Raw genomic sequence first — 25,954 nt, forward strand, 5'->3', positions numbered from 1 at the left:
AATTGTTAGTTGCGACATGTTATAACTTTGATTGAAAGGGTGCGTAAACAATAAATGGGCGTTTTCGCCCTTCTGATATTTAGAATTATGCGTAAAGTGATATAACTCATTAACCATACGTATTAAAGACTTCACGTCTTTTGACTGGAGGTCCTTGGTTGTGACATTGAAATTGAGGTCAAGGTCATTGGTTCATAGGACGTTCTATATTTTGACCTTTGCTTCAAATTCATATTAATACATCATAAAGCCATATGAACTGACATTTTAGACTGAATTTTTAATATTTCAATATCAAGACAGATCTATCCTGGTGGAAAGACCTTCATTTGTTCTCTTAACAATTGGTTTTTAATTATTATTATTTATTTTTTCCGCCAACTGTTGAAGTTTTTGTTTCGCAATATGTTGTTTAGATATTTCTAATATTGTATTGTACAGTTTATGCACTTTTGAATATCACCCTGCTAAGACGAACAATTTTCCCTATAAACTCTTTAACGAATGTGTGCATCTCCTTCGTAACAAAAAAAGATATCGACAAAATTCTTTTTCGAAATTGTTCGTTACATCCTCAGGAATTTTTGGCTAATATGAATCAAAGCGATTATATGAAATTTTGTAGGAGTTATCTACCTTTACCAAATAAAGTTGTCGTTACGTTTTTTTAACTCATAAACCTTTAACCGTATGACCCTGGACTGTTTTTATATAAGGCCCTTAGATCCTTACTTAGAAAATGAGGTCAAAGTCAAGTTCTAAGTTTTGACTTTTGCTTGTTTTTGCATTTTCTCCGACAATTTAAAAGATACATATATAAGAACAAGTGCAAAATGTTTGCTTTATTGTAATGAAGATATGTTACATTTGGTCTGATACAATATAATGGCATTTTATAGGAGTTAGTGCCTCTGAAATGTCTAATTATTAGGTTAATTGATTATTACTTCAACTTGGGTCACTATAAAGCCAGATGACGTATAACAAAAGGTCGGGTGAAATATGACCTTAAAAATTACAACCGGAAGTGACCTTTTGAAAACCTGGAGTTGCTTTTTCTGCCCTTTTTTAATGCAAAAGTACACTGATTTCGTACTTTATTTGGCCTTTTTATAACATGTTTGATTCGAGCGTCGCTGATGAGTCGAAATGCGCGTCTGGCGTAAATATAAAATTTTATTCCTGGTATCTATGATGAGTTCATTTGCTCGTTATATCCTAAGGATCTTAATAATAATTTTGAGCAAAGCGGTCTGGACACTCCATTTGAGAACTATTTCCCCTTCTGTATTCAAAATAGGATAAATGTTAATGTAATTGGTAAACCATAATTGATAGAGACCTAGGTCTTCTGATTTGAAATCCTTGGTCAAAACAAAAGAAAATAGGGTCAACTTCGAAGGTCAAAGTCATTTCTTTATTTGAATTTAGGCTTATTATCACCTCTTTTCATACACTTTATTAGATATCGACAACATAGTTTTACTTAATTGTTAGTTGCGACATGTCGTAACACATACATATTGGTTTATAAGGTACTCTAACATTACATTCGAGTTTCCTTCTCTCTTTTATTTAAATATGCGTATGGTGACATAACTCATTAACCAAATATGATTAAGACTTGGGGTCTTTTGAATTGAGTTCCATGGTTTATGACCTTGAAATTGAGCTCAAGGTCATATGTTAATTTGACGTTTTAGATTTTGACCTTTGCTTTTACCTCATATGTATGCATGATAAAGCTATGCGATTTTTGCATTAACTTACAAGCCATTTGACCTTGAAAAATGATCTGGACGTGACCTTGTTTTAACCGGAAGTAACTATTTGTTTGTACTTTTTGAAAGTAAAACTGTATAGAACAATATACGTTTGGAATCTGTCAACTAAACATTTAAGTAATACCTGAAGAAATATTGTTCAATCGGAAGTAACAAATTATCTACCTTATTTTTAACAATATGCATAGAAACTATATATTTTTTTGAATCAGCGTACTATAAGCTATCATGTGAAGCTGTTAATGATATTTAAACCAATTTTTTTTCTTTTTTCATTTCAAAATACTTGGATTTGTTTTAAAAAAGACCTTCAATTGTTCTCTGAACAATTGGTTTTTAGTTATATAAATATATATAGGTTTTATATATGTTCTGAACCTGTCAAATACTAAACAAAGTATCCTATAGTAAATATATGTATCTCTTTTCAAGATTATGGAAGCTGATTTATTTGAAAGGTGTTTGTATACAACACTAAGGAGATGTGGTATGATTGCTAATGGGACAACTGTCCACCATTTTTTTTTTATTAAAGTGGATATAAGCAATTATAGGCAACCGTAAAGCCTTAAACAACGAGAAACCAACATATCGTATGGTCGGCTATAAAAGGCCCATGATTGTTTCTTGAAGAAAGTACATACCTTTTGTCAATTTGTATGACTGTTAAGTCAATTTTGTTAAAAGGTGAAAAATGTGGGTGACCACAACACCCATTTGTCACACCCAATATGTCTAAATGCTCTTTTCTACTTTTTTACCATGTGATTATGGACTTTCCGAATTGATTTTCTTCTAAGTTCAGTATTTTTGTGATTTTACTTTTTACCTACCAAAAATTCAAGGATCCCTTATTTTCTTAACTATCTGAATGCAAGTTTGTCTTCTTGGTAATTGTGGTTTTCACTGTTGATTCGCTACTGTCTTGAGAACGGTAACCAGACATGTTTGTGAAGTCCGCAATCATATTAATGTCTGTATTTTGGGTCATTCAAACATTCGCTTCGTCGAATAGAAACAATTCTTCGTTAATCTGAGCATGAAACGAATACTTTATCACGGACTATTAATTTCGATACTAGAAATGAAAACGAAACCAAACTGCTAATCCCGCAATGTATGAACAAATGTGCTGTATTACTGTAAAGAACAAGTGTTATCGCGGTTGATCATGGTTGTTTTTACTTTGTTACTCAATTAATGGATTGATAAAAAACCCAGGTTAAAACATTGCATCATTCGTAAATAAACAAAAATATGATCGAGGACATCAGTATACTAATTCATGCAGAGCAATATAAGGTAGTGTTCCCGACCTGTTTTCGTCGGAGTAGAACAATCGTTGCCCTTTAAAAAATATGTGTGTATGGTTGAAAATCCACTTTTTGTAATCTTTACGGGATATGTGCTTTCATCAGGAGAATGAAACATACCTCTTCAAGTTTGTCGATCCGAGTACCCACTATTATAACCGGTGGATTTATAAAGTGATCTTCCTTGTGGTCTTTTGGTGTATTCATTTCGTCTCTGCTATAACTGTGTATATTATCTAACCAGAAGTCAATATACTCTGAAATATAAAAATAATGATTGAGTGCCAGAAGATGCATCAATGTTTTGAGGTTAAATTGAGTTTTGAATATTCCTACGTCAATGAGATACGTTTTATTGATCACTAAGAGTACTAAAATACTTTTTCATTTAATTATTAAATTTCGAATCGATACACGTATCTTCGGCAAACGTCAAAATATAACACTTGACTATGACTTACGACCTTGTCATTATGAATAACTATGTAAGTGTCATAGCAATATGTCACACAAACAAAAAGTGTAACTAAAAAAAGCCTCTAAAAATAAAGAGCAATTTTAATTATTAAATTCTAACGTTATCAAACAAAGAAACTAGTAAAAAAAAGTAATAGTTCCGTTATTATTGACAACACTGGTTTATCAACCTAACAGACATAACAAGTTTGTTTGACCATACAAGTAATTGAGATTTAGCAGTCAAAACTTTGTGAACAAAATAAATCAGTTGTACAACAAAACTGATTACAAATTTCAACAGAGCCTTAAAAAAAAAACTAAGACGAAATGTTTTTAGTTGATGGTAGATAGATAAATAAATAGATAACAAAGATACCGAACTAAGGGAAAGTCCATCAACAATTGGTTAATAAAAAGGTCAAGAAAACCAAACTAATCGAGAAGAACTCACAAGGGGCCGACAAAAAACTTTCCTGATTCAGTTAAATGTAAAAAAAATAAAGAATGGAACATTGTTATAGAAAGCTTATTCGCTCAAAGTATACCATCTGAACAAGAAAAAAAACCTTGTTATATGTTACTAGGCCGCTAAACTCCAAATTGAAAAAAAAAACATCTTGATGATGTGTTGACAAACCTAAAGCGATGTTTTTAACAATTTCTACAAAGAGCTATTGCAAGACAAACATTATACGGGATAATACCTCAAAAAGTGTTTTGGTTGAACAGCTTCAGTTTCAAAAGCGCGATTCATGTTCAATATATTATACGAAATATTTTGCATCGACACACTGCGAAACAACGGCGATATTTCATAAGACGGAAATGACAGAAGAAAAAAAATAATCAGAACAAAATAAAAATGTTTTCCACCGAATTTTTTTTTTTTAAATAATGAATATGGTAAACATGTGAATATCTTGTTTATATTGCATTCATAAACATTTAAACGGTTGTAAGTTCTGACAAACAAAGTAGACATTATGTAAATAAGAGAAAGCAATCAGAACAAATACCAGATCAACATTATGTAAATAAAAAAAGCAATCAGAACAAATACCAGATCAACATTGTTAAGTTCAGAGATAAAGGGCGAGAAAAAAATCAACTAACTTTCAAAAGGTAGGAAACCTATGACGATTAGAACTGATGACTCACATTCAACCAAAAATATAACTATCATATTGAAAACGATAATATGCAAAATGTCTTGTGCATGTAAGTAAAATCGCCAATTTTATTGTTTGATTGATTGACTCATTGTTTGATTGATAAGAAAGAGTTTTAATTATGTCACCCAGACCAAAAGCTGTGATATTTTTTTTAAAATTTTCAAATAGTAGCTATTAATATGTTGTTCTACTTTCTTTATTGTTACTATTTTTTATTTAACAATAGTTATCAAAGGTACCAGGATTATAATTTATTACGCCAGCCGCGCGTGTGGTCTACATAAGACTCATCAGTCACGCTCGGATCAAAATATTTATAAAGCCAAACACGTACAAAGCTGAAGATCATTGAGGATCCACAATTCCAAAAAAGTAATGCCAATTACGGCTAAGATAATATTTGCCTGGGATAAGATAATCATTGGTTTTTCGAAAAATTCAAAGTTTGTAAACATGAAATTTATTAAATGACCATATTATTGATATTCATGTCAACACCGAAATGTTGACTACTAGGCGGGTGATACTCTCGTGAACGAATCGTCCACTAGCAGTGGCATCGACCCAGTGGTGTAAATAGTTATCAAAGGTACCAGGATTACAACTTAGTACGACAGACGCGCGTTTCGACTACATAAGACTCATCAGTGACGCTCATATCAAAATATGTATAAAGCCAAACAGGTACAAAGTTGAAGAGCATTGAGCATCCAAAATTCCAAAACGAAGTGCCAAATACGGCTTAGGTAATCTATGCCTTGGATAAATATTTTTTTTATTTAACAAATAACTAGATTAAAACAATGAAATTCACAGCAAATATTGCGTAATATGTAGAAAAGTGCAAATGACTTCAAATTCCACAATGGTCAAATTTACAATGGGAATAATTCTTTAAAATGCCATCTTTACTTTTTTATTCTCCTCATTCTCCTTGAATCTTATATTATTGCTCAGGTTAATGTTTTGTATACGTATTTGAGTAAAAATGTAATATTAATTTATCATTTACAAACCCTTTGAATAATGCAAAATAGTAATGATTTAAAAAGTATTATACCATCTTCTTTGTCAAACATTTTGCAGATCAGTAAAACTGTTAACTCCATTGTATGCTTGAATTAAGCACATTGTCCACATCATTAACTTAATTAATGTATTGTCTTGTCTGAATATAAAAGATAATATGTCGAAGTACTATTTTAGTAAAAAAAATACTGGACTGATAGGAAAATCTTAAATTTGTACTTTTAACAAGCTAGAAAACAAATTCAGTGACACCATTTTTTTTATTTATAAAAACTATCTTCTCACAATTTTCAAAATTTTATCTCATAGATTTTTTTTTATGCAAACAAATGTGTTTTTCATGAACAATCTAACCAATTGTAGACAATTTTCAAAGACTCGTAGCTTGGAAAATAGCACGGTGACCCATACTTTTTATCATAATTAAAAAAAAAAAGCATAGTAAGATCTTGATTTTTGCAAAGTAAAAGAACATGTATATCTACAAATATATATCTTTGATCTACCTTAAATCATTGTTTTTGACATACTTTTTGGCAAAACAAGTTTATTAACGTTTAGTAGGTATTTCTATTGGCACCACTAGCGTCCCTAATATAGCAAACTTGTCCCTATGCTGTTAACAATACCAATATATGACCAAACCCAAGATGTTTTACACCGTTAGTTTCCTATCTATTAACTAAATGTATGCATACTATTAGAAAGATAGAGATAGCAAGGGGGCTCTCACCATTGCCCTATGCCTTTGTCCTAACATTTAGATTTTTTTAAGGTAGGTTTTAACTATAATTTTTTTTAAGGGGCTTTCCATAAATATTTCTAGTGGTATTTCAAAATGTTTCTAGAGTTATCTGTTTTTCTTTTTCTATTAAGAACTATTATATATAAAAATTACATCTTTGAAGTCGTTTTATTGATAAACATCTATATTACATAAACACAAATATGCAACTTACAAAAGAGTTTGAATTTGAGGAGAACGAGAATGTACGACAGCTTGAATGAGTCATTAAACGATTCCCTTCGTATCTTATCAGTCTTTTTAACTATGAAAATTATGCTTTTTTTAATGTATTTAATTTTGATATGATTTTCAACTTAATTTTGAAATTATTTTCAACTTAATTTTGAAATTATTTTCAACTTAATTTTGAATATCGAACTGACTGCTAGCAGCTGTTTGGATATTGAATATTGAATTTCGAATAACGAACCGGCAGCTAACTTCTCATCCTCTAAATTATACTTTTTTAATCTAAATGGGATTTTTTCCTTTGTAATACTAGTTATTTCAAGCATTGCTGTTATAATCAGTTCAATAGTTCTTGTATAATCATGGTAATGTAAGACGATCTCCAGCTATTCGATCAAAATTTCTCCGAAAATCCAAATCAAGCTGCATCAATTTGGTCCTTTCATATCTTTCATTTCCTCAAAATTGAGGCCAATAAATCAAGATTTATGGGAAACTTTCACATTTAAGCAAGACAAATGATAACAAAGGAATGACAGTTTACTGACTTCGTGGAGGTTTAAATAAATCCTTACGAAAATAGTTATCAGTCTTACAACTTGATACACCAAACGCACGTTTCGTCTACATACACCTTATCCGAGACACTCAGTTCAAAATATCAATATTAGAAAGCCAAACAAGTATAAAGCAGGAAGAGCATTAGGGACCCAAAATTCCAAAATATTGTGACACATACAACTAATGCTATCTATGCATGAGATTAGAAAATCCTTAGTATTTCGAGTATTGCATACTTTTGCAAATAGTTAATTTATAAAATTGACCATATAACTGATATGCATGTCAACACCGAAGTTCTGACTACTGGGCTGGTGAAACTCTCGGATTCGAAACGTCCATAGGAGTGGCATCGACCCAGTGGTGTTAAATGTTAAACTTTAATTTACTCCGCGCTCCAGATAGGGACAAAAAAAGCTTCTTTTAATGAATAATATTATTACAAAAATAATTTCATTTACTTATATCATGTTATATCTGTATATTTATCAAAGTATCACTCATCATTTTTTTCCCATTATGGACAAATATAAGAAATACGGAAAACAAGGGGCACTAAAACACTGTGTATGGCTTGATCTGTTTACTGATAATCATGATATAGTTTTATTACAAAGCAATTTTTTCTTAAATTGTGTTTTTGAGATTCAATCCACTCGAACTTTTTAATTTGTGTTATTTTTCACTTATACATCATAAATTGTAAACAAACGTATGTGTTATATTTCCATTATACATCCTTAATTGTTAACAAACGAGTGTATTAGGTGAGTGACTTTAACCATAAAATTAAATGTTTAATGCACCCACCTGATATACGGCTAAATTATATATCATTTGAAAGCTACTCACTGGTACTACCTGTTTTGCCCGGTCGTAAAAAAATCGTACGGTACCATTTCTGTCAAGTCAAGATCAAAGACCAAGAACGAATAAGTGCATAATTCTTAGATTTCAGCTTGATTGCATAATATGACTTTAATAATACTAAATTCACATATGCAAACAATTTAAACTTTAAATAAATGCATTTTAAAAATATAAAGCGTGTTTTTGAAAAGCAACACATGTTTTCTGAAATTTGAGTTAAAGTTAAGAAAATGTGTAAATAACCAAATTTGTCTTTTAGATACAACTGCTAATCATTTAAAACTAAGTAAAACCCTGAAATAACTATCAAAGAAGTTTCTGACATCCTAAATTTCCTAAAATTATGCTTACTTTTAATCAAACAGCAAATCATTACAACTCATTCAGTTGCCCGAAATACCGCCTTTTGCGAAAAGACCACTTTAAAGCATTCCTTCCTATTTAAAAATTGTATGTGATCAAAAGAGGGACAACAGATACCAGAGGGACAGTCAAACTCATAAATCGAAAATAAACTGACAACGCCATGGCTAAAAAGGACAAACAGACAAACAATAGTACCCATGACACAATATAGAAAACTAAAGAATAAACAACAATATACGATTTCCATGTAATAAACAAAGTCTTATGAATCTCAAAAAAATAAAGTAAAAAAATATGTGCGTAAATCATCTCACTAAATGGTGCCAAATTTGTGACCAAAAGAGGAGACCGATTTTATTGAGCCTCAACTCTTCTGAAACAATAACAAGTCGGAAATATTTATGATATGATGTATAAATGTAGGGTTTTGTATTTCCTAAATTTGATATATTATATATATATCACCGTGACCAAATTAAGTTATGTTCGCGGATATTGGTCTTATTGCGTTAATCTTCTTCACTTTACTTTTAGGTGATTTTTTGCCGATTTTCATTACTGCAAGTTAATGTCTTTAAAGTAAAATTATACCAAAGGGACAATCAACATCACAAACCATGAATCAAATTAACTTAATTAAAACCTTGAACATAATAAATTAAAATCCAAGAGACTACCAACAGTCTACAAAACACAGCACAGCATGCATACAGATGGGTGCGGTCCTAACCTTGACAAAAGTTAACTTATAGTTAACTTGTTGACTGCTTTCTAAGTTAACTTGAGAATTTTTAAGCAGTCAAGCAAGTTAACTTCGTCGTTGGTGGACCAGACCTACGGTCTGCTTTTTTAGGACTGCTGCAGACCTATCAACAGGTCTGCTCCAGACCAGACCTGTGGACAAGTCTGCTTTTACCAGTCCTGAGGACAGGTCTGCCCCAGACCAGACCTGTGGACAAGTCTGCTTTTGACCAGTCCTGAAGACAGGTCTGCCTCAGACCAGACCTGTGGACAGGTCTGCTCTTGACCAGACTGGAGGACAGGTCTGCTTTTGACCAGACCTGTGGACAAGTCTGCTATTGACCAGACCTGAGGACAGGTCTGCTTATGACAGTATATCGTTATAAGAGTTTTCATATCAGACTTGAACTTTACGTAAACAACATTCGCATTGTTTTTCCACATATATCATTTATTATTTACTCGCTAGACTCTACTAGATATTATACAAATTCTCTTTTTTTTAATTTGATATACATGTATTCTTAAATAAATAAAAAAAATGCCTATCCAATCACATAGTGTTTTTTTTTTTATAAGAATGCGGATAGAAAGGTTGTCCAACGCTTCGGAGCAATATTCACGGGATATCAACAACATTGTCGACGTTGCTTCGTTCCCCGTTTTTTACCTGTCCCTTCCTTAATTTTACTTTATGCATAAATTTGTACATGCATGGATATTTCATTGTCATTCAACTTGTTTGCATTGGATTAACTATTCTATTTTCCGCCGAATATTCTAACAGAAATTGTACAGTGTCCGTAAGCATACGGTGTGGTAAAACTATCAACAATCTCGTCAAATTCGTCAGATTGGTCAAGAGATTTGTCTTTGCCGATTGAGATATGGGACGTCCCAGAATTATACTCAATGCGCACTTTAATGAAATAGTTGCCACTTGAGGTTTAACTATAAGCAAAATCAATCAACCGACATAATAGATACACAGTATACTATTCCCAGAAGAGAACCTTTTTTATTAAATCATTGTAACTAGGGTAGTATTTACAAATGAATACACCTTAATATCGCTATTTGTCCGCCATTGCTAAATACCACACAGGTTCCCGTAAAATTTGGATGTCATCAAACAAAATATCTGACGCCACAATTGAAAAGTGATTGTTGTATGTGTCAAAAGTTCAATCGGTTGCGCCAGCCGGGATTAGCTACAAGTTTTATTCAGACATGTCAGTGTTGGTACTTTGATGATGCGGCATAATAGTTTTGATTTACACACCATCATGAACTACTATATACATGATATATGTAGTGACTGTTATTTTGAATAAAGAGATGAAATGCTGACACTCTCATTTTATTCGGAATTTTTTTTGCATTTATATAGTTTCCCAATATTATTGATTACATGTACATTTATGGTCCTACTAAAAACTCCTGACATTAAAAACATGGCTGATTAACTATGAAGGTATAAAGATTTACAATTTAAAGTTCACATATGGTCAGTTTTGGTCGATGCGGTGAAAACTACTGAAATTTTTTGTTACGTATCAATATTTTGAATAAAAGGAGGACATGCTGGTATCCTAAATTTATGCTAACAAAACTTTGTTATTATTATATTGCAATATTGCTGTCGATTATAATTATACATTGAATCCCAACATTAAAAATATGGCTGTTTAACTATGCAGGTATATAGATTTACAATTTAAAGTTCACATATGGTCAGTTTTGGTCAATGCAGTCAAATGATTTTGTTGTACAAGTCAGCTTGAGGTATGAAAACTTCTAAAATTTTGTTACGTATCAGTATTTTGAATAAAAGGAGGACATGCTGATATCCTAAATTTATGTGAACAAAAATTTGTTCTTATTGTATTGGAATATTGCTGTCCATTGTATTATACATTGAATCCTGACATAAAAAATATGGCTGATTTACTATGCGGGTAAATAGATTTACAAATTAAAGTGCACACATGGTCAGTTTTGGTCAATGCGGTCTAATACTTTTGTTGTACAAGTCAGCATGAGGTATCAAAACTACTGAAATTTTGTTACGTATCAGTATTTTGGGTAAAAAGAGGACATGCTGGCACCCCCTGCATTAAACAGCGAATGATATAATGAGGTCAGGAAGGTTATTCAAATTATTCATTTTTATTTTTATTAACTGCTTATAGTGTTTTACATACACAATGACCTGCATTTGTATTTTAAAGCTTATGTTGAAAATACTCAAAGCATCTTTTATTCAAATAATTAAAGAAATTAAACTTCTAAACACATTTAATATGTCTAACACGATTTTAAACTAAATAAGAAGCAGCAGCATTATATTCAGTTCGTTTACATCCGGCTTTAGAGAACCAATTGTTTCTAAACAAGGTAACTTAGTTCAATGTTGCCTATGATTTAGTCGCAAAGTCATGTTTGCATCTAAACAAGATGACAAAAAGTAAATAAGTTTGATTTCGAAAAAAACATATGTTTACCTCAATTAGCTCATATATATTCTTTTCAAACTTTAAATACACCTTCTTTTAAGATGGAAAATAGTTCTCCTCCCAGACATTGACAATAAGCGATGTGCTATCTTAACATAGAATAACAAAACGATCGCTTTTTGCAGATGGCATACTTTTTAGGCAACTGCAAACACTTAAATAGAAGGCTGTTCTATGAACAATATGATAATTGCATCTTAAAATTACAAAAGAAATATTCATTTACCTAAACATTTACGTTAATCTCTTTTTTTAGCATACAAATATCGATTCCCAAATACATGTTTTACTTTTGGAACAATTTTTATGATTTTTTTTTATTATTTGTGATGAATTTCAATTTTCGGGAAATTTTGCGCATCTAATCTTATATTTTTTGTTTGATTTGGAAATTATGTATCATTTTATATAAAGTTCATAAAAAATTATGATCTTTTGGAAAATTTTATGGTACAAGAATTAAAAATTGGCTTTTTGTTTAGTAATCGCAAAAATTGGAATAATTTTTCATGACCTTTGAGCTTGATTTAACAGAAACTGCACCATACGATTCTTTTACGACCGTGCAAAACAGAAAGTACAGATTATTAGCTTTTGAATTATATATAATACAGCCGTGTGTTAGGTGGTTGCATTAACGTCGTTAACTAAGCGTCTTTAAGAAATTAGCCACTCGCTTAGATGTATTATTGTTCACCTATATATCATATATTTTTAATAAACAAGTGTACTTGTAAGGTCAAAGGTGCATGTTCAGCTTCCGTTAACAGGTGTATAACCAACGTTGTTTTACCAATATTATATAGGGGCAAGGGGGTCCCAATAACAGCAAAACAGCAAATTGATTTGGCTTATAACAGATAACAAGGAATTAAAATGGACAAACACAGATAACAGTAAATGAAATATCAAAATAAGTCGGGCCCAGGACAAATCTAGTATTTCTCATTACGGGTATAATCCTTTGCAATGAATTCCAATTTCTATGAACATGGGTTTTAAAATTATGTATCTACAATGTGTTTACTACTAAATATATAATAATATTTTATACGCTCGTTTATGGGACATATTATGGTATACTGTTGTCCGTACGTCGTCAACATTTACTCAAACACTTTTTAAGCAATTTGAATCAAACTTTATAAACTTGTTTATATCTATTTACCTGAGCTCCTTCTCTTTTTTTTTTTTATTTTAGATTTTAAGTTTCTGAGTAATGGGGTTTTATTCAATAAAAAGGGTGTTTTTTTTTTCTTTCAGTTTTCTGATAATATCTCAAAAATTCTTTCACAAATTTGCAGGGAATTTTGGTGAATTGTTCATATCTATTCACATGAGCTCCCTTTCAATTTTTATAAATTTTTGATTTTTTCGTTTCCGAGTTAAGGGGTTTTATTAATTAAAAAGGGGGGATTTTCCAGTTTTCGTACATTTACACAAATACGTTTTCAGCAGTTCTCATGAAACTTTGCCGAATTGTTTTGATCTATTGTTGTAAACGCCCTTTCGATTTTTATTAATTTTAGATCTTATGTTAATGAGTTAAGGGTTTTTATTCATTAAAAAAGGTTGTATTTTCCAGTTTTCGGACAATGACTCAAAAATGAGTTTTGAAACTTTGGTGTATTGTTTATATATTTTGACTGAATGAAATCGGGAATGGAAATGGGGAATGTGTCAAAGAGACAATTATCCCGCCATAGAAAAAAAACATCAGCAGAAGGTCACCAGCAGGTCTTCAATGTAGCGAGAAATGGAGGCGTCCTTCAGCTGGCCCCTTAACAAATATATACTTGTTCAGTGATAATGAACGCCATACTAATTTCCAAATTGTACACAAGAAACTAAAATCAAAATAATACAAAGGCCAGAGGCTCCTGACTTGGACAGGCGCAAAATGTTGCGGGGTTGAACATGTTTGTGAGATCTCAACCCTCCCCCTATCTAGCCAATGTAGAAAAGTAAAGCTGAAGCTCCCTTTAGATTTTTATAAATATCTGATATGATATTGAGAAGTCATCGAATATTTCAAAAAGACAAAGGGCGTATCATGCGCTCATGGCGTAGCTGTTTATTTGTTTCAGAATACGCTTTTCAGCATAAAATTAAATGAGGTGTGTGATTTTTTCTTAGTAAGACTATGGGGCAAAGTGGTATATAGGGTAGAAAAATCAAAAGCACTACTTATAAGCATGCAATTTATCAAGTACCTCGAACCAATTTTGATACTCTAAAAGTATTTATAATTTATTTTCAAAGGCCTTATTTGAACAATTGTTTATCAGGTTTTTTATTGTACCAAGAGGTCTAGTAAGTAGAACACATAGTTTAATAGGGGAACAATGGCTTGCAGAAGAAATAAATCTGTGTTTGTAATGAGCTATGTACAGCTTCGGAACCAAGTACATTGATTGGAACTTTCATTGTACAATGTTTTTGGTTCTGAACTGAGTCTATGTACCCTGTAATATAAAAGGTTAACTGGTTGTTAGCAACTAGTCCTTAATTGAGATCTCTGTCAGATATTCCTGACCAAATATGTTTTCCTTTTTGTCATATTCAGAATTGTTCTAATTTATATGTGTATACGGGAAACAATGAACATTTCCCTTGTGCCAAAAAAATAAGATAATTCTAAATATATGTTCCAAAAAAAAAATGGAATTTATTACAATGAATAATCATAAGATATACTGGAATTGTCCTGGACCTGACTTCTGTGATGGATATTTTAATGGAATCCTTCTCAGAATACAGAACCAACATATTAGTAGAGATATACCCCAATGTCCAATGATCTTCAATTTCTACCGAATATTGGCTGTCAAAAAATTTGCTAACATTTCATTTTTCAATAACAGTTAACAGCAAATACATTATCGCAATAACAGATAACAAAAAAAAACTAAAAACCCAATAACAATTAACAAAGAATAAGACAATAACAGCTAACAGCAAATATATTTTCAGAATAACAGATTACAAAGAATTAAAATGCCCCATAACAGCATAACAGTTAAACCCCTTGCCCCCCTCATTATAGTTTCAGTTATTTTGCACTTTTTAAAAACTAATGCAGAATTTATCTTTGTTTCAAATAAAAAAATACTTCGCATTTAAAAAGTTTTTATGATTAGTGATATTACACCTAAAGAATTCGAACAGTCAAAACTCCGTTTTATTGACAAATTCCAAAACGCTAACTGATAAATTGAAGATATGTTTTTATTAAATAATAAATAATTCTCTGAATTTACTGCAGAAATTTACATAAAGAAACTTACTATGATTACATCAAAGAGTAACAGCAAGAGATTAAGATATTTCATTGTTACATCAGAAATTCAAAACGAAAATTTAGCCCCAAAAAGAATGATTTTTCTATCTGTATTGCTGTCTTTCATTTTTGGACTGTGATATGAAAAAAGAATATGTGGTATGATTCTTTTTGGAACCATCTTGCTGTGTTGACATTTCAAATTTGATTACTGTGCCCGTGTCTATAGTGATATGTTTGATTAAAAGGAACGTTATTAGTTATCATTATCATGATTAATAAGTCAGGAAATTTGACTAATTCCACATAATTTAAAAAAAAGATAAGTTTACAAGGTTAGCTTTACATTTAAAAAAGATAATATTTCGATCGTAAAACAGTTATCAAAGGTACCAGGATTATAATTTAGTACGCCATACGCGTGTTTCGTCTACATTAGACTCATCAGTGACGCTCATATCGAAATATTAAAAAGCCAAACAAATACAAAGTTGAAGAGCATTGAGGATCCAAAAATTCCAAAAAGTTGTGCCAAATACAGCTAAGGTAATCTATGCCTGGAATAAGAAAATCCTTAGTTTTTCGAAAAAATCAAAGTTTTGTAAACAGGAAATTTATAAAAAGCACATCTTTAATTATACAGTAATAGGTTAACCGAGCTAGGTAAGTTATCGATGTTATTATCAGTCAATTTAAACAACACAAAATATCATTGTTACACATATAGATATGTACTTTCACGATACCTATATTGTACAAGGTAATTTTTTCGGACTTGTGATGACGTTTTTAAACTGAATTTCGTTAGGTTGTGGATGTGTACTTGTTGATATGTTATTTTGATATGTTGAACGCATCTATCCCATCGAACTTGGGTATAACATATACAGTTAAGTCTGCCTCATATATTGACATTAACATTTAGACATGGACAATGAGGTACGGTTGAACACAAATCTTTATGACAAAAGGGATGATTTCAACTTTCCATTTCTATGCAGCAGCATTCCAGAAGAGCCTGCATACGGAGTATATTTCACCCGGTTGATACAATAGTCCAGGGATTGTATTTCTGGTCATGATTTTAATAATAGAGCTAACGTAAGCTATAAACCAAGAGTTCCAAGTGGTGAAGTTGAAATCACCCTTTCGTAAATTATATGGACGCCATCACGAGTCGGTTCAACGATTCGGATATCCGTTTCACAGATGATAAAGGAGAGTTTCCTTATGTCATGAATACAATCTCGTCCATTATTCAAGAATTTGACCTATCGAAATATACATATTAACGGGCTTGCATATACATATCCTTCCGGAGCACCAAAGATGAGCACCAAAGATGGTAATGTTCGTGTTAATCAGTCTTTAGTTTTTAATGTTATGTTTTGTGTACTTTTCATTATTGATCTTTGTCATCTTTTAGTTTGTTCTCATTTATGAGTTGAAATGTTGCAATGGTATCCTTCGCCTCTCTTTGATATTCTTAGATATATGATTTTTTAATTACTTGTAAATGGCTTTGAACTGCCTGCAAAGTCCGGTCTATGTGTTTGTTTGTTTTAATGCCCTATTTATGAGCGTTATGCTTTCTGGTTTGTGTGTCTGTTCGGCCGTCCCTCTGTCTGGTCGTCCCGCTTCAGGTTAATTATTTTGGTCGAGATAGTTTTTGATGAAGTTGAAGTCCAATCAAATTGAAACTTAATAAACATATTGCCTATGATACGATCTTTCTAATTTTAATGCCAAATTAGAGATTGTATCCCATGTTCATGGTCCACTGAACATAGAGATTGATAGTGCAGGAGGAGCATCCGTGTACTGGTGACACATTCTTGTTTTTTCTGCTTTATATCGATCTGATGAGTAAATCCTTTTCAACTTATTATGTGAATTTCCGTTACATTAGTGTCCCCGGTAAGGGGACACTGATGTAACGGAAATTCACATGTGTATGAGCACTCATACACATGCTAAACCCTGCAATATTCTGTATATACCAGTCCCAAGGAATTTTAATCAGTGGTGGTCCTAAATATGGTTCATTTTGGTCACATTTGTGTTTTTTTGTAGTAGTTTTGGTATAAATAAGGCCTTATTTTTTTATTGAATTATTTGATATTTTTTCATAATGAGGCGAGGCGACTCTATCATAAAGTGTTTTTTCATTATTCATTGCTTTATGCATTCACTTCATTGAATTTTAGTCGATAGCAGTCCCATTATTAATCATACTAGCCTTTTTTTTAATGAAGAATATTTCAGTGGTTGTTCAATATTTTTTGGAGAATCGACAAAACGGCACCTGAATTCAAACGATTTCAAGATGGAGAAGATAAAAAGAACTGCAATGCTAGCAATCGTTTACTCAAGTTGTGCATGATAAAGCAATACCTTGTAATAATATGATTTGACCAGGTATTTTACAAGCAATTACTACCTAATTATGGATTAATGTTCATACCTCCAATAGCATCGAATTCTTTTTCAATCATGTTATTGTATGTTTTCATAGTTAAATCTTTAGATATGTCTACAACTAAAAGGTAAACAGCATTTGCACTCAGAAAGGTCTGGTGTGTTGCATAGAATTCTTTCTGTCCAGCAAAATCCCAAAATCCACAGTCTGCAAATTGTTTAATGTGATCAGAAGATGCCTGGGGTTCTCTGTCGTCTATAAGTGGAAACAAAATTAATTCGATTAACATTTAACAAGATATGGAACTAGTGACAACATCGAATTGTGGTCAGTTATTGTAAAATCACTAGAGGTAGAATAAATACCGACAATACGGCTTGTTTGAAAAAAAATATATATTCTAACATTTTATAAAACGACTACTTTGATAACTAAAATACTTCCATTTTAAATTCCCTGTTTTTCGAATGACCTTTTCCATGTTTAAGTTGGCTCTATGGTAGCGTTCAACTTCTGAATTCTATTTTGATGATGCTTTTCAGTCAAATACTCAGCACTTTTTTGTCAGCATGAACTATTATTGATATGTTTATTTCTGTAAATTTACTGTGAATGTAATATGCTGAATAACTCGATATTTTAAGTTTGTTTACCCTAGGCATGAATTGCCTCATCTGTTTTTGTCACATTTCCTAATTTATTCGATACTCAAGAGCTTGTAGCTCCTACTAAGAATTTGTAAAACGTCACCAGTGTCTGAGAAAAGTAGATGAACCAGTGTAAAAAGGTTCATCGGCAAGTACCAAGACGTTGTTGATAAATATTCCGTATCAACTTCACAAATAATACATGATGGTCTTGATGTATAAATTCTGTGTATTGACGTTGTTTATTATCTGAATAACGTGTGATATTGTTCTTTTATTTGTCTTTGTTCTATTATTAAAACTACCTTGACTGTTTGGTCTTTTTTCTGTGATATCAATTTTATATGGTTCGGTACTTGTACATCGCGTTAAGGTGTTGGTTTTATCATCTGTCATTGTTTCCAGGTTTGTTTGAACGTGTTACTTTTTGTGTTTAAAATTGGCCCTGTACTTTTAAAGATCCCACTAGTATGGTATTGTTCTATTATAATTTTAAAAATACTTTGGACGACAACAATATATTACTCGCGTAGTGGTATTATCCATCTATGTAGATTCCTAAAAAATTCTAAAGAAAATTATGGATAATTTAAATCTAGGTCTTTTTCTGAAATTAGTTTTTACAAAACCTAAGATTGTTTTAACCCTGTAAATTAAACATTTCCCACGTGAAATTATAATCTTAGAAATACTTTGAAAACAAAATTATTTCATATTTCTTCCTGTGTGATGTTCACATTTTGACGTCAAACACGCGACTGTTCACTGAGAGTTGATATGAATGAGGTCACAGTTTTTCAAATATTACAATCCTTTAGGGATTGATTAAAAAAAAACAGATATAAGTAAGCTTGAATGTGGTTGTTAAATTTGACACAGTGATGACTACTCACCCGATTTTGACAATTTTACCCATTACGTCTGTTTTGTTCACGCATCGTTTTAATATAATGGAACTTGATGGGACTGTTATACAAATGCGAGGTTTAGCGCTATAAAACCAGATTTAATCCACAATTTTATACATTTGAAAATGCCTGTACAAAGTTAGGAATATGACAGTTGTTCTTGTCCATTTGTTTGATGTGGTTTTTTTTTCATTTGATTTTTCCATTTGATAAGGGACTGTCCGTTTTGAATTTTTCTCGGAGTTCAGTATTTTTGTGATTTTACTTTTTGATTGATGAAGATCTTGATTACACCTTGTGCTCTCGGCCCTGTTTTCTTTACTAGTATATAGTTTGAATATTTATTCAATCGAAAATATCGTTTCTTCCGCTTTCCATAGTCTTACTAGAGTTGCCATTTATTTTCGATTAAATTTGAGAAATGTTTACCTTTGATTGTATTTTAAAGATAACATTTGTCTTTCATAAGAGAAATATTTGATTTACATTAGGGTTATATTTGAGGATAACGAAAAATTTACAATAACTAGAATAGGACACAAACAGATTTCGTACATCTCTTTTTTTAAATCCTTTTTAACTATTACTATTCTGCTTTTTGTGTTTTGAATGTTTGAATTTTCATCGTATTTAGCTCATAAAATTTGAGAAATTGAACAGAAGGATGGCAGCCTTGTTGAATATCGAATAAGAAGACGGCCTCTAACTTCACATATACATTATAAACTCAATCCCAATAAAGTATTAATATTTTAAAAATTAAAATGTAAAAATACTCATTACACAAAAATATGTACTTTTTGGGCGTTAATATACTCGTATGACGCTTAATTTGTATTTATATCGTGCTGCACTGATAGAAAGTCGTAAAAATCATCGGAGGTGTCCTACGTGTTTCTTTGATTTACATGTTGTAATGTACTTTTGTTTTATTTCTTTATGTATTTCTCTGTTCTGAGTGTTCTTGCGTTTATTTGTATACTTTATTCAAAAGAGACCAAATTACATCGAAATTAACAACTGTAGTTAATCGTACAGCCTACGACAGTGATCATAGCCAATACCGCATAGTTGACTATAAAAGGCCTCGAAATAACAAATGTAAAACAATTATAACTAGAAACCTAAAGACCAAATTTGAGAAAGAAGCAATGTTAGCAATATTACAGTGTTGTGAACATCCTAGCATTGAAAATATTTGTTTGATGCATTGTATAACCTCTTTATCTTAACTGCCTTTAAAATGACAAGATATAGATACGTCGATCAAAAAGTTTTAATTGTACAGCCAATACCATATGCTTATAAATATATAAAATGAAAAAAAAAGTAGATCCGATATATATATAGATAAAGAGTTGATTACAAGAAAAGTAATGTGTGTACTGGCATATTACTTTTTACATAATAAAAGATTTGGTCTTATATGCAAAGTCTTAAACACGGCAATTTGTCACAATCAGAACTGTCCTTGTGTAGCAGTCATAAAAAGCAGAATTATGTTTGGCCTACTTCCGCTGAAGTTAACTTGTTTGTCTGGTTAAAATGTCTTAACTTAACTTGGAAAGCTGTCACAAAGTACACTTTTTTACAGGTTAGTACAAAACCAATCTGTACTGCCGTTTGTCAGATACTGCCTGAGCCGACTGAAATGTCACAATGTGACATTGAGCAAGATTAATCAGGCCTTTTTTTAATTAGTTGATAATCTGACAACTACTGTGAAAAAATGGGGTTGGAGCAGGTAATAAAAATAAAAATAAAATAGCTTTCGCAGATTTATTTGTTTGCATATAACTGTTCGAAAAAATCGGAGGAAGTTAAAAAAAAAATGCTGTACAGAAGAAAAGAAAATTTCGTGAGAAGAAATAGTTTGAAGTCAGCTCCCATCTTCATATTCTTTGCAATTAAATATGCATTTTTGACCCAGAAGCTTATTTGAGGACGTTGACAACTACTACTGTTGTTGTAGAACCTATGGGTTAATGTCGGCCATCTACAGGATATTTTAACCAAGTGTCTGACTAACCAGCGGTTGAAAATAAAGACAAGGATTTCCAAAAATACCGGACATAGATATGCCAGCTTTTGGCAATTGAAGTGTGGTTGACACATTGATAGAAATGTATATATATATAAACATGTTTTTGCTTTAGCTTCAACAAATTAACAATTTACCTTTAAATCTCTTAATAGCCATCTCTTTTGTTTATGAGTCCACTTATAGAAACTTGTCAAATGTATCTAGAAAAGGGTATTTTGAAGACATTTATCAATTCTAATGATGCAAATATTCATTTACCTGAAAGGAAATGCCATTCTCCAGTCTCTATATCAATTTGACATTTTCTTCTTTCAATATTAATCCCATCAGTGCTATTTACATCACTTATCTGTTCATTTATCAATCGTCTTAATAAGCATGTCTTTCCAACTGATTTTTCTCCAACAATCATAACTCTGACAGCATACCGTTTTGTTAAACCAGACTTTGCTGCCTTCAGAAACTCCTCTCTGTCGTGGATTGACATCAGTTTTATTGTTTCTGGCATTTCTGTCAATACAATTATATACAGTAAAAACAGGAAAAACACTTTTTTTTTTATATAAACACGCACGTAAAATTGTCATAATATAATGGAAAAAACAAAATTCAGAGAATAATTGGAGGTCTTTCTACGTCAATTTTTTTAAATCAATAATAAGAAACTTCTTCCGGTTTACTGAAAGTTACATTAGCATTCAATAAAAGTTTCTTTCATACTGATTCCAAAAATGTATACTTTTTCCTGCAATAAAGGTGACAATTGGCCACTTCTGGTTTTTTGACGGTCAATTCTGTTCTTTAGGGAAAAGTTTATATATCAATATTACATAATATAGTTATATATGGATTCCAAATAATTTTTACTAAAAAAAAGTGTATAAAGGACGCCTTCCGGTCTTCCCAAGGACATTTCCGGGTGACATTTTTCAAGTTTAGATGACACTCAAAATTTTGCAAAAAATCGTATGGCTTTATAATAAACAAAGTTAAAGTAATAATCAGTAAACTTTATAGTTAGAAGTTTCAGGGGCACCTACTCCTATAAGATGCCATTATATTATTTCAGAGCGAATGTAACATATCTTCATAAGAATAGTGCAAACATTTGTTCTTATAAATATATCTTTAAAAGTGTCAGAGAAAATATAAAAAAAGTATAAGTCAAAAGTAAGAAAATGACCTTGACCTTATTTGCTAAGTTAGGACCCAGGGTCTTCAAATAAAAAGATTCTAGGGATTACGGTTAATGATTAAAGGTAGATAACTCTAATAAAATTTTATCAAATCGCCTCGATCAAAAATAGCCAAAAACAACTGGATATAACGAACAATTCAGTTAAACAATATTGTCGATATTTTTTTTTTGTAAAGAAAGAGATGCACACACAATATAGGGGGATAACTTTCAAAGGCAAACTGTTCGACAAAGTAGAGTAAATTTAAAAACGCAATAATTGTACGATACATTATCAGAAATATCAAAGCGACATATTACTAAACATTTTTTTTTCACAAGAACAAATTTTGCGATAACAAAAAAAGAGAACAATATTTATCGGAACTAATACAATAGATCTTTTCACAGAAAAGCAAATGTCGTCGATTTTCTTTTTTATGTAGAAAGTTAGCTAAGAAGAAGATCGCCAGAGATAACTCCATTAATTACTAAATTAAAACAACTTTTGCAATACACTTTTCAAGAACTAATAATTTTATTCGGCATCGACTGATTAACTATTTTAAACAACGAAAATGACACAAAACAAACAATTATACGTAGTTTCAACCAAAAAAAACAAACTATGATCAGAAAGACCTTAATATCTTACAACTCATATGTCGGCCATTTTACTAGTTGTTTATAAACAAGAAGAGTATATTGATCCACATTCGTACGGCAGCTTCTCGAATTTTAATTTCAGCTCTTAATTAGCTTCCTTTAAAAAGACAAATATCAAAAACACCAAACTTCAAGATAAACTCGGAGTGAAGAGTCCCTTAGTTAACTGCAAAATAAAAGATAAAACAATATTGCATATTGTATTGACCTATTTTATCATTGAAAATTTAAAATGAACTTTTACATTTGGTACCTTTAACGTCTAATTTAGCGATACTCTTTACTCCTTTAATTTGAATGCTATATGTTCCACTGTCTTCAAGACTCGTTTTTGATATGAAAAGAGTATGTAATCGTTCTTTTGTCTTTTTGATTTTCACCTTGTCGAGTTGATTAATTATCTCTACATTATCCTTAAACCACTGGACATTGCAATTTCTTTCTACTGTTTCACACTCAAGGATTGTATCTAAGCCTTCCATATTTGTCATGTCTACCAATCGCCGTTCAAATATAGCTATTTGAAAGTGAAAAAAAGTGCAATTAATACATATATATGGGAAGCCGACAACATTATGAAAAATGTGAATAATGCATTTCAAAACAAAAAAGACACAAAAAATGTATAAAACACTGTAAAGGAACTTCAAAAGCAGCAAAATAGACCATATGATAAAATATAAATGACGAAATTATATATACAGAATGTGTTTTCAGCCTTGTATCACAATCATTGGTGATGCGGCGGATAAAATTGTCGTAAAGTTGTCATTGGGTCAAACATACTTGTCATATAACTATTATCCTATATTTATTTGGAAGATCCTTTACGACAGATAATTCAGCTGATCTGTGATATTCACTCTGCATATCTTATACGTCATATACTGTGTTTCGACGCTTGATGAAAACTGTCGAGAAAAGGTATCACATGTCCACTGAAAGCTTGTTTTTATTGAGCCTAGGTGGTTGAGTGATCTAGCACACCTGGCATAGTGCAAGACGATATTTCAGTAGCTTTAGTTCCTATTTCGGACATGAAAGAACACAAATTATGTAACATATTGGTGAGCTGTTATTGAGACGAATTATTTACATCGCTTTTTTGCGCTTGTCCCAAGTCAGGAGCCTCTGGCCTTTGTTAGTCTCATATTACTTTTTATTTTAGTTTCTTGTGTATAATTTGGAGTTTAGTATGACGTCCATTATCACTGAACTAGTATATATATTTGTTAAGGGGCCAGCTGATAGACACCTCCGGGTGCGAGAATTTCTCTTCCTGCATTGAAGACCTATTGGTGACCTTCTGCTGTTGTCTGTTCTATGGTCGGGTTGTTGTCTCTTTGACACATTCCCCATTTCCAATCTCAATTATAGATATATATATCTTTTTGTGGTATACCTTATTTACAAATTCGAAGGGATAGATGCGTTCAACGTAGTCGATGATTTATTTAGTGAGAGGTCATCATCTGTATTGTGGAACATGAAGTCAGCGGATAATACTAAAATTGTTTCTTATTAATTGTCTCATATGAATAAAAGAACAAGTCGAAAAGAACAAATCGACAAGGTTGGTTCTTATAAAAATGCCGATTATCTATTAAAATAAAGTCCTCCAAACGTATTAATGTTCTGTCAATCAAATCAAGCAACTTGATTGTGTCAGTTTCTGGGATTGTTTTTTTTTTAAGTATAAATTAGTTTTTCCTGACAAAAAAAACTGTTTTTAACTTTGGTTATTTTTTTTTATTAAACAGAGATGCACAAATTATGTCAATTGGTCTTGTTTAGAGAGACAAAGGTTACTAAAAAGATATTCAGCCTCATAACGTAAAGACAAACTGCCATCGCCATTTAAAAAATGACAAAAACAAATTGAATGTTTAGAATAAGGAATCGTATTTTATAAGATCATAGCAAACGGGACATAGATTGTATGTCCACCAACAGTAACTTCTGAGGACCGACTATGCTTGCTAATTAAGTTTATGTAAATTGTTTGGAATTAAGTCTTACGTATCTCTTTAGAATATATTAATATATCAATACGAACAAAACATATAGTACTCCAATAAGATATTTGGGATAACGATCCAGAAGAGCTATACACCATATGACCAAATATTAACAACTTTTATTTGTCGTCACGTTTAAAAAAAAATGTAAACAAAACACTATGAGATAAGTAGGCGTAAAGTTAATACTTTTGTAACAAAGTTACCTTTCACTGTTAATGTCATTTCCAATACCACACTTTGTGCCTTGACAAAGTATGTCCCAGAATCAATGACCTCTGTTTCTACGATTGTTAGCATACGATGATTACCATTGCTGGTTATCGAAATATGTGTACACTCGTTTAGTTCCTTATCGTCTTTGTACCACTTAACTTTGATGTTATCTGTATAAACTGAGCATGTCAGTTTAATACTGTCACCTTCTGTACAATGATGCTCTATTTGAGTTTTCGAAGTAAACATCGCTGTTAAAAAAAATTTAAAAAAATGTTATATCGAAGGCGTTCTTATACGCAAGCACCATTGTTTTGATATCTATAGTGATATAACAAAACATTTATAATGTTGATTGTTTGAAACACTTTTGGTTTGAAATTTCAAAACAAATATTCAGGAAATGGTTTCCAAGTGCATAAATGCAAACAAAATACAATTGTGTCTCAAAACAGGAATTTCTAAAAGATATTTTTATGATTTATTGATTTGTCATCTATTGAAAACGTATAGGTCTGTTCGACGAATCATTTGTTCATGTTGTTGATATGATTTTTGTTTTGTTTCACAGGTTGAAAAAAGATAACAGTTTATTATTTTTGTGAATCTGAAGCATGTTTCGTTCTGATCATGTAGCTAATGCTGAATTCGTAGCACAGAATCAATTTCATTTTTTTTACACAATATGATACTAACACTAAGAATATTTATAATGTTAACAATAAAAGGAAGTCTTCTTGTATTACAACTATTGATTTTTTGTATATAAAAATTAATGTATACCCTAGGTAT

The 25,954-nt window shown here is 31.3% G+C and overlaps 2 protein-coding genes across 2 annotated transcripts in view; one reads left to right on the forward strand and one right to left on the reverse strand.

Moving 5' to 3' along the window:
- Window positions 1-25,411, reverse strand: part of LOC139503275 (uncharacterized) — a 41,011-nt gene extending 15,600 nt beyond the window's left edge. The window contains exons 1-5 of the mRNA XM_071293036.1: window positions 25,153-25,411; window positions 23,182-23,445; window positions 21,344-21,595; window positions 17,532-17,741; window positions 3,218-3,354 (exon numbers count right to left, since the gene is read on the reverse strand). Of these exons, the coding sequence (XP_071149137.1) occupies window positions 3,218-3,354; window positions 17,532-17,741; window positions 21,344-21,595; window positions 23,182-23,445; window positions 25,153-25,411 (1,122 nt within the window). The remainder of the gene's footprint in view (window positions 1-3,217; window positions 3,355-17,531; window positions 17,742-21,343; window positions 21,596-23,181; window positions 23,446-25,152) is intronic.
- The window catches only part of LOC139502486 (serine/threonine-protein phosphatase 6 regulatory ankyrin repeat subunit B-like), a 512,428-nt gene that overhangs the window by 230,900 nt on the left and 255,574 nt on the right, over window positions 1-25,954 (forward strand). The window lies entirely within an intron of this gene.

This window comes from Mytilus edulis, chromosome 14 (genome assembly GCF_963676685.1).
Source record: "Mytilus edulis chromosome 14, xbMytEdul2.2, whole genome shotgun sequence".
NCBI classification, from domain to species: domain Eukaryota; kingdom Metazoa; phylum Mollusca; class Bivalvia; order Mytilida; family Mytilidae; genus Mytilus; species Mytilus edulis.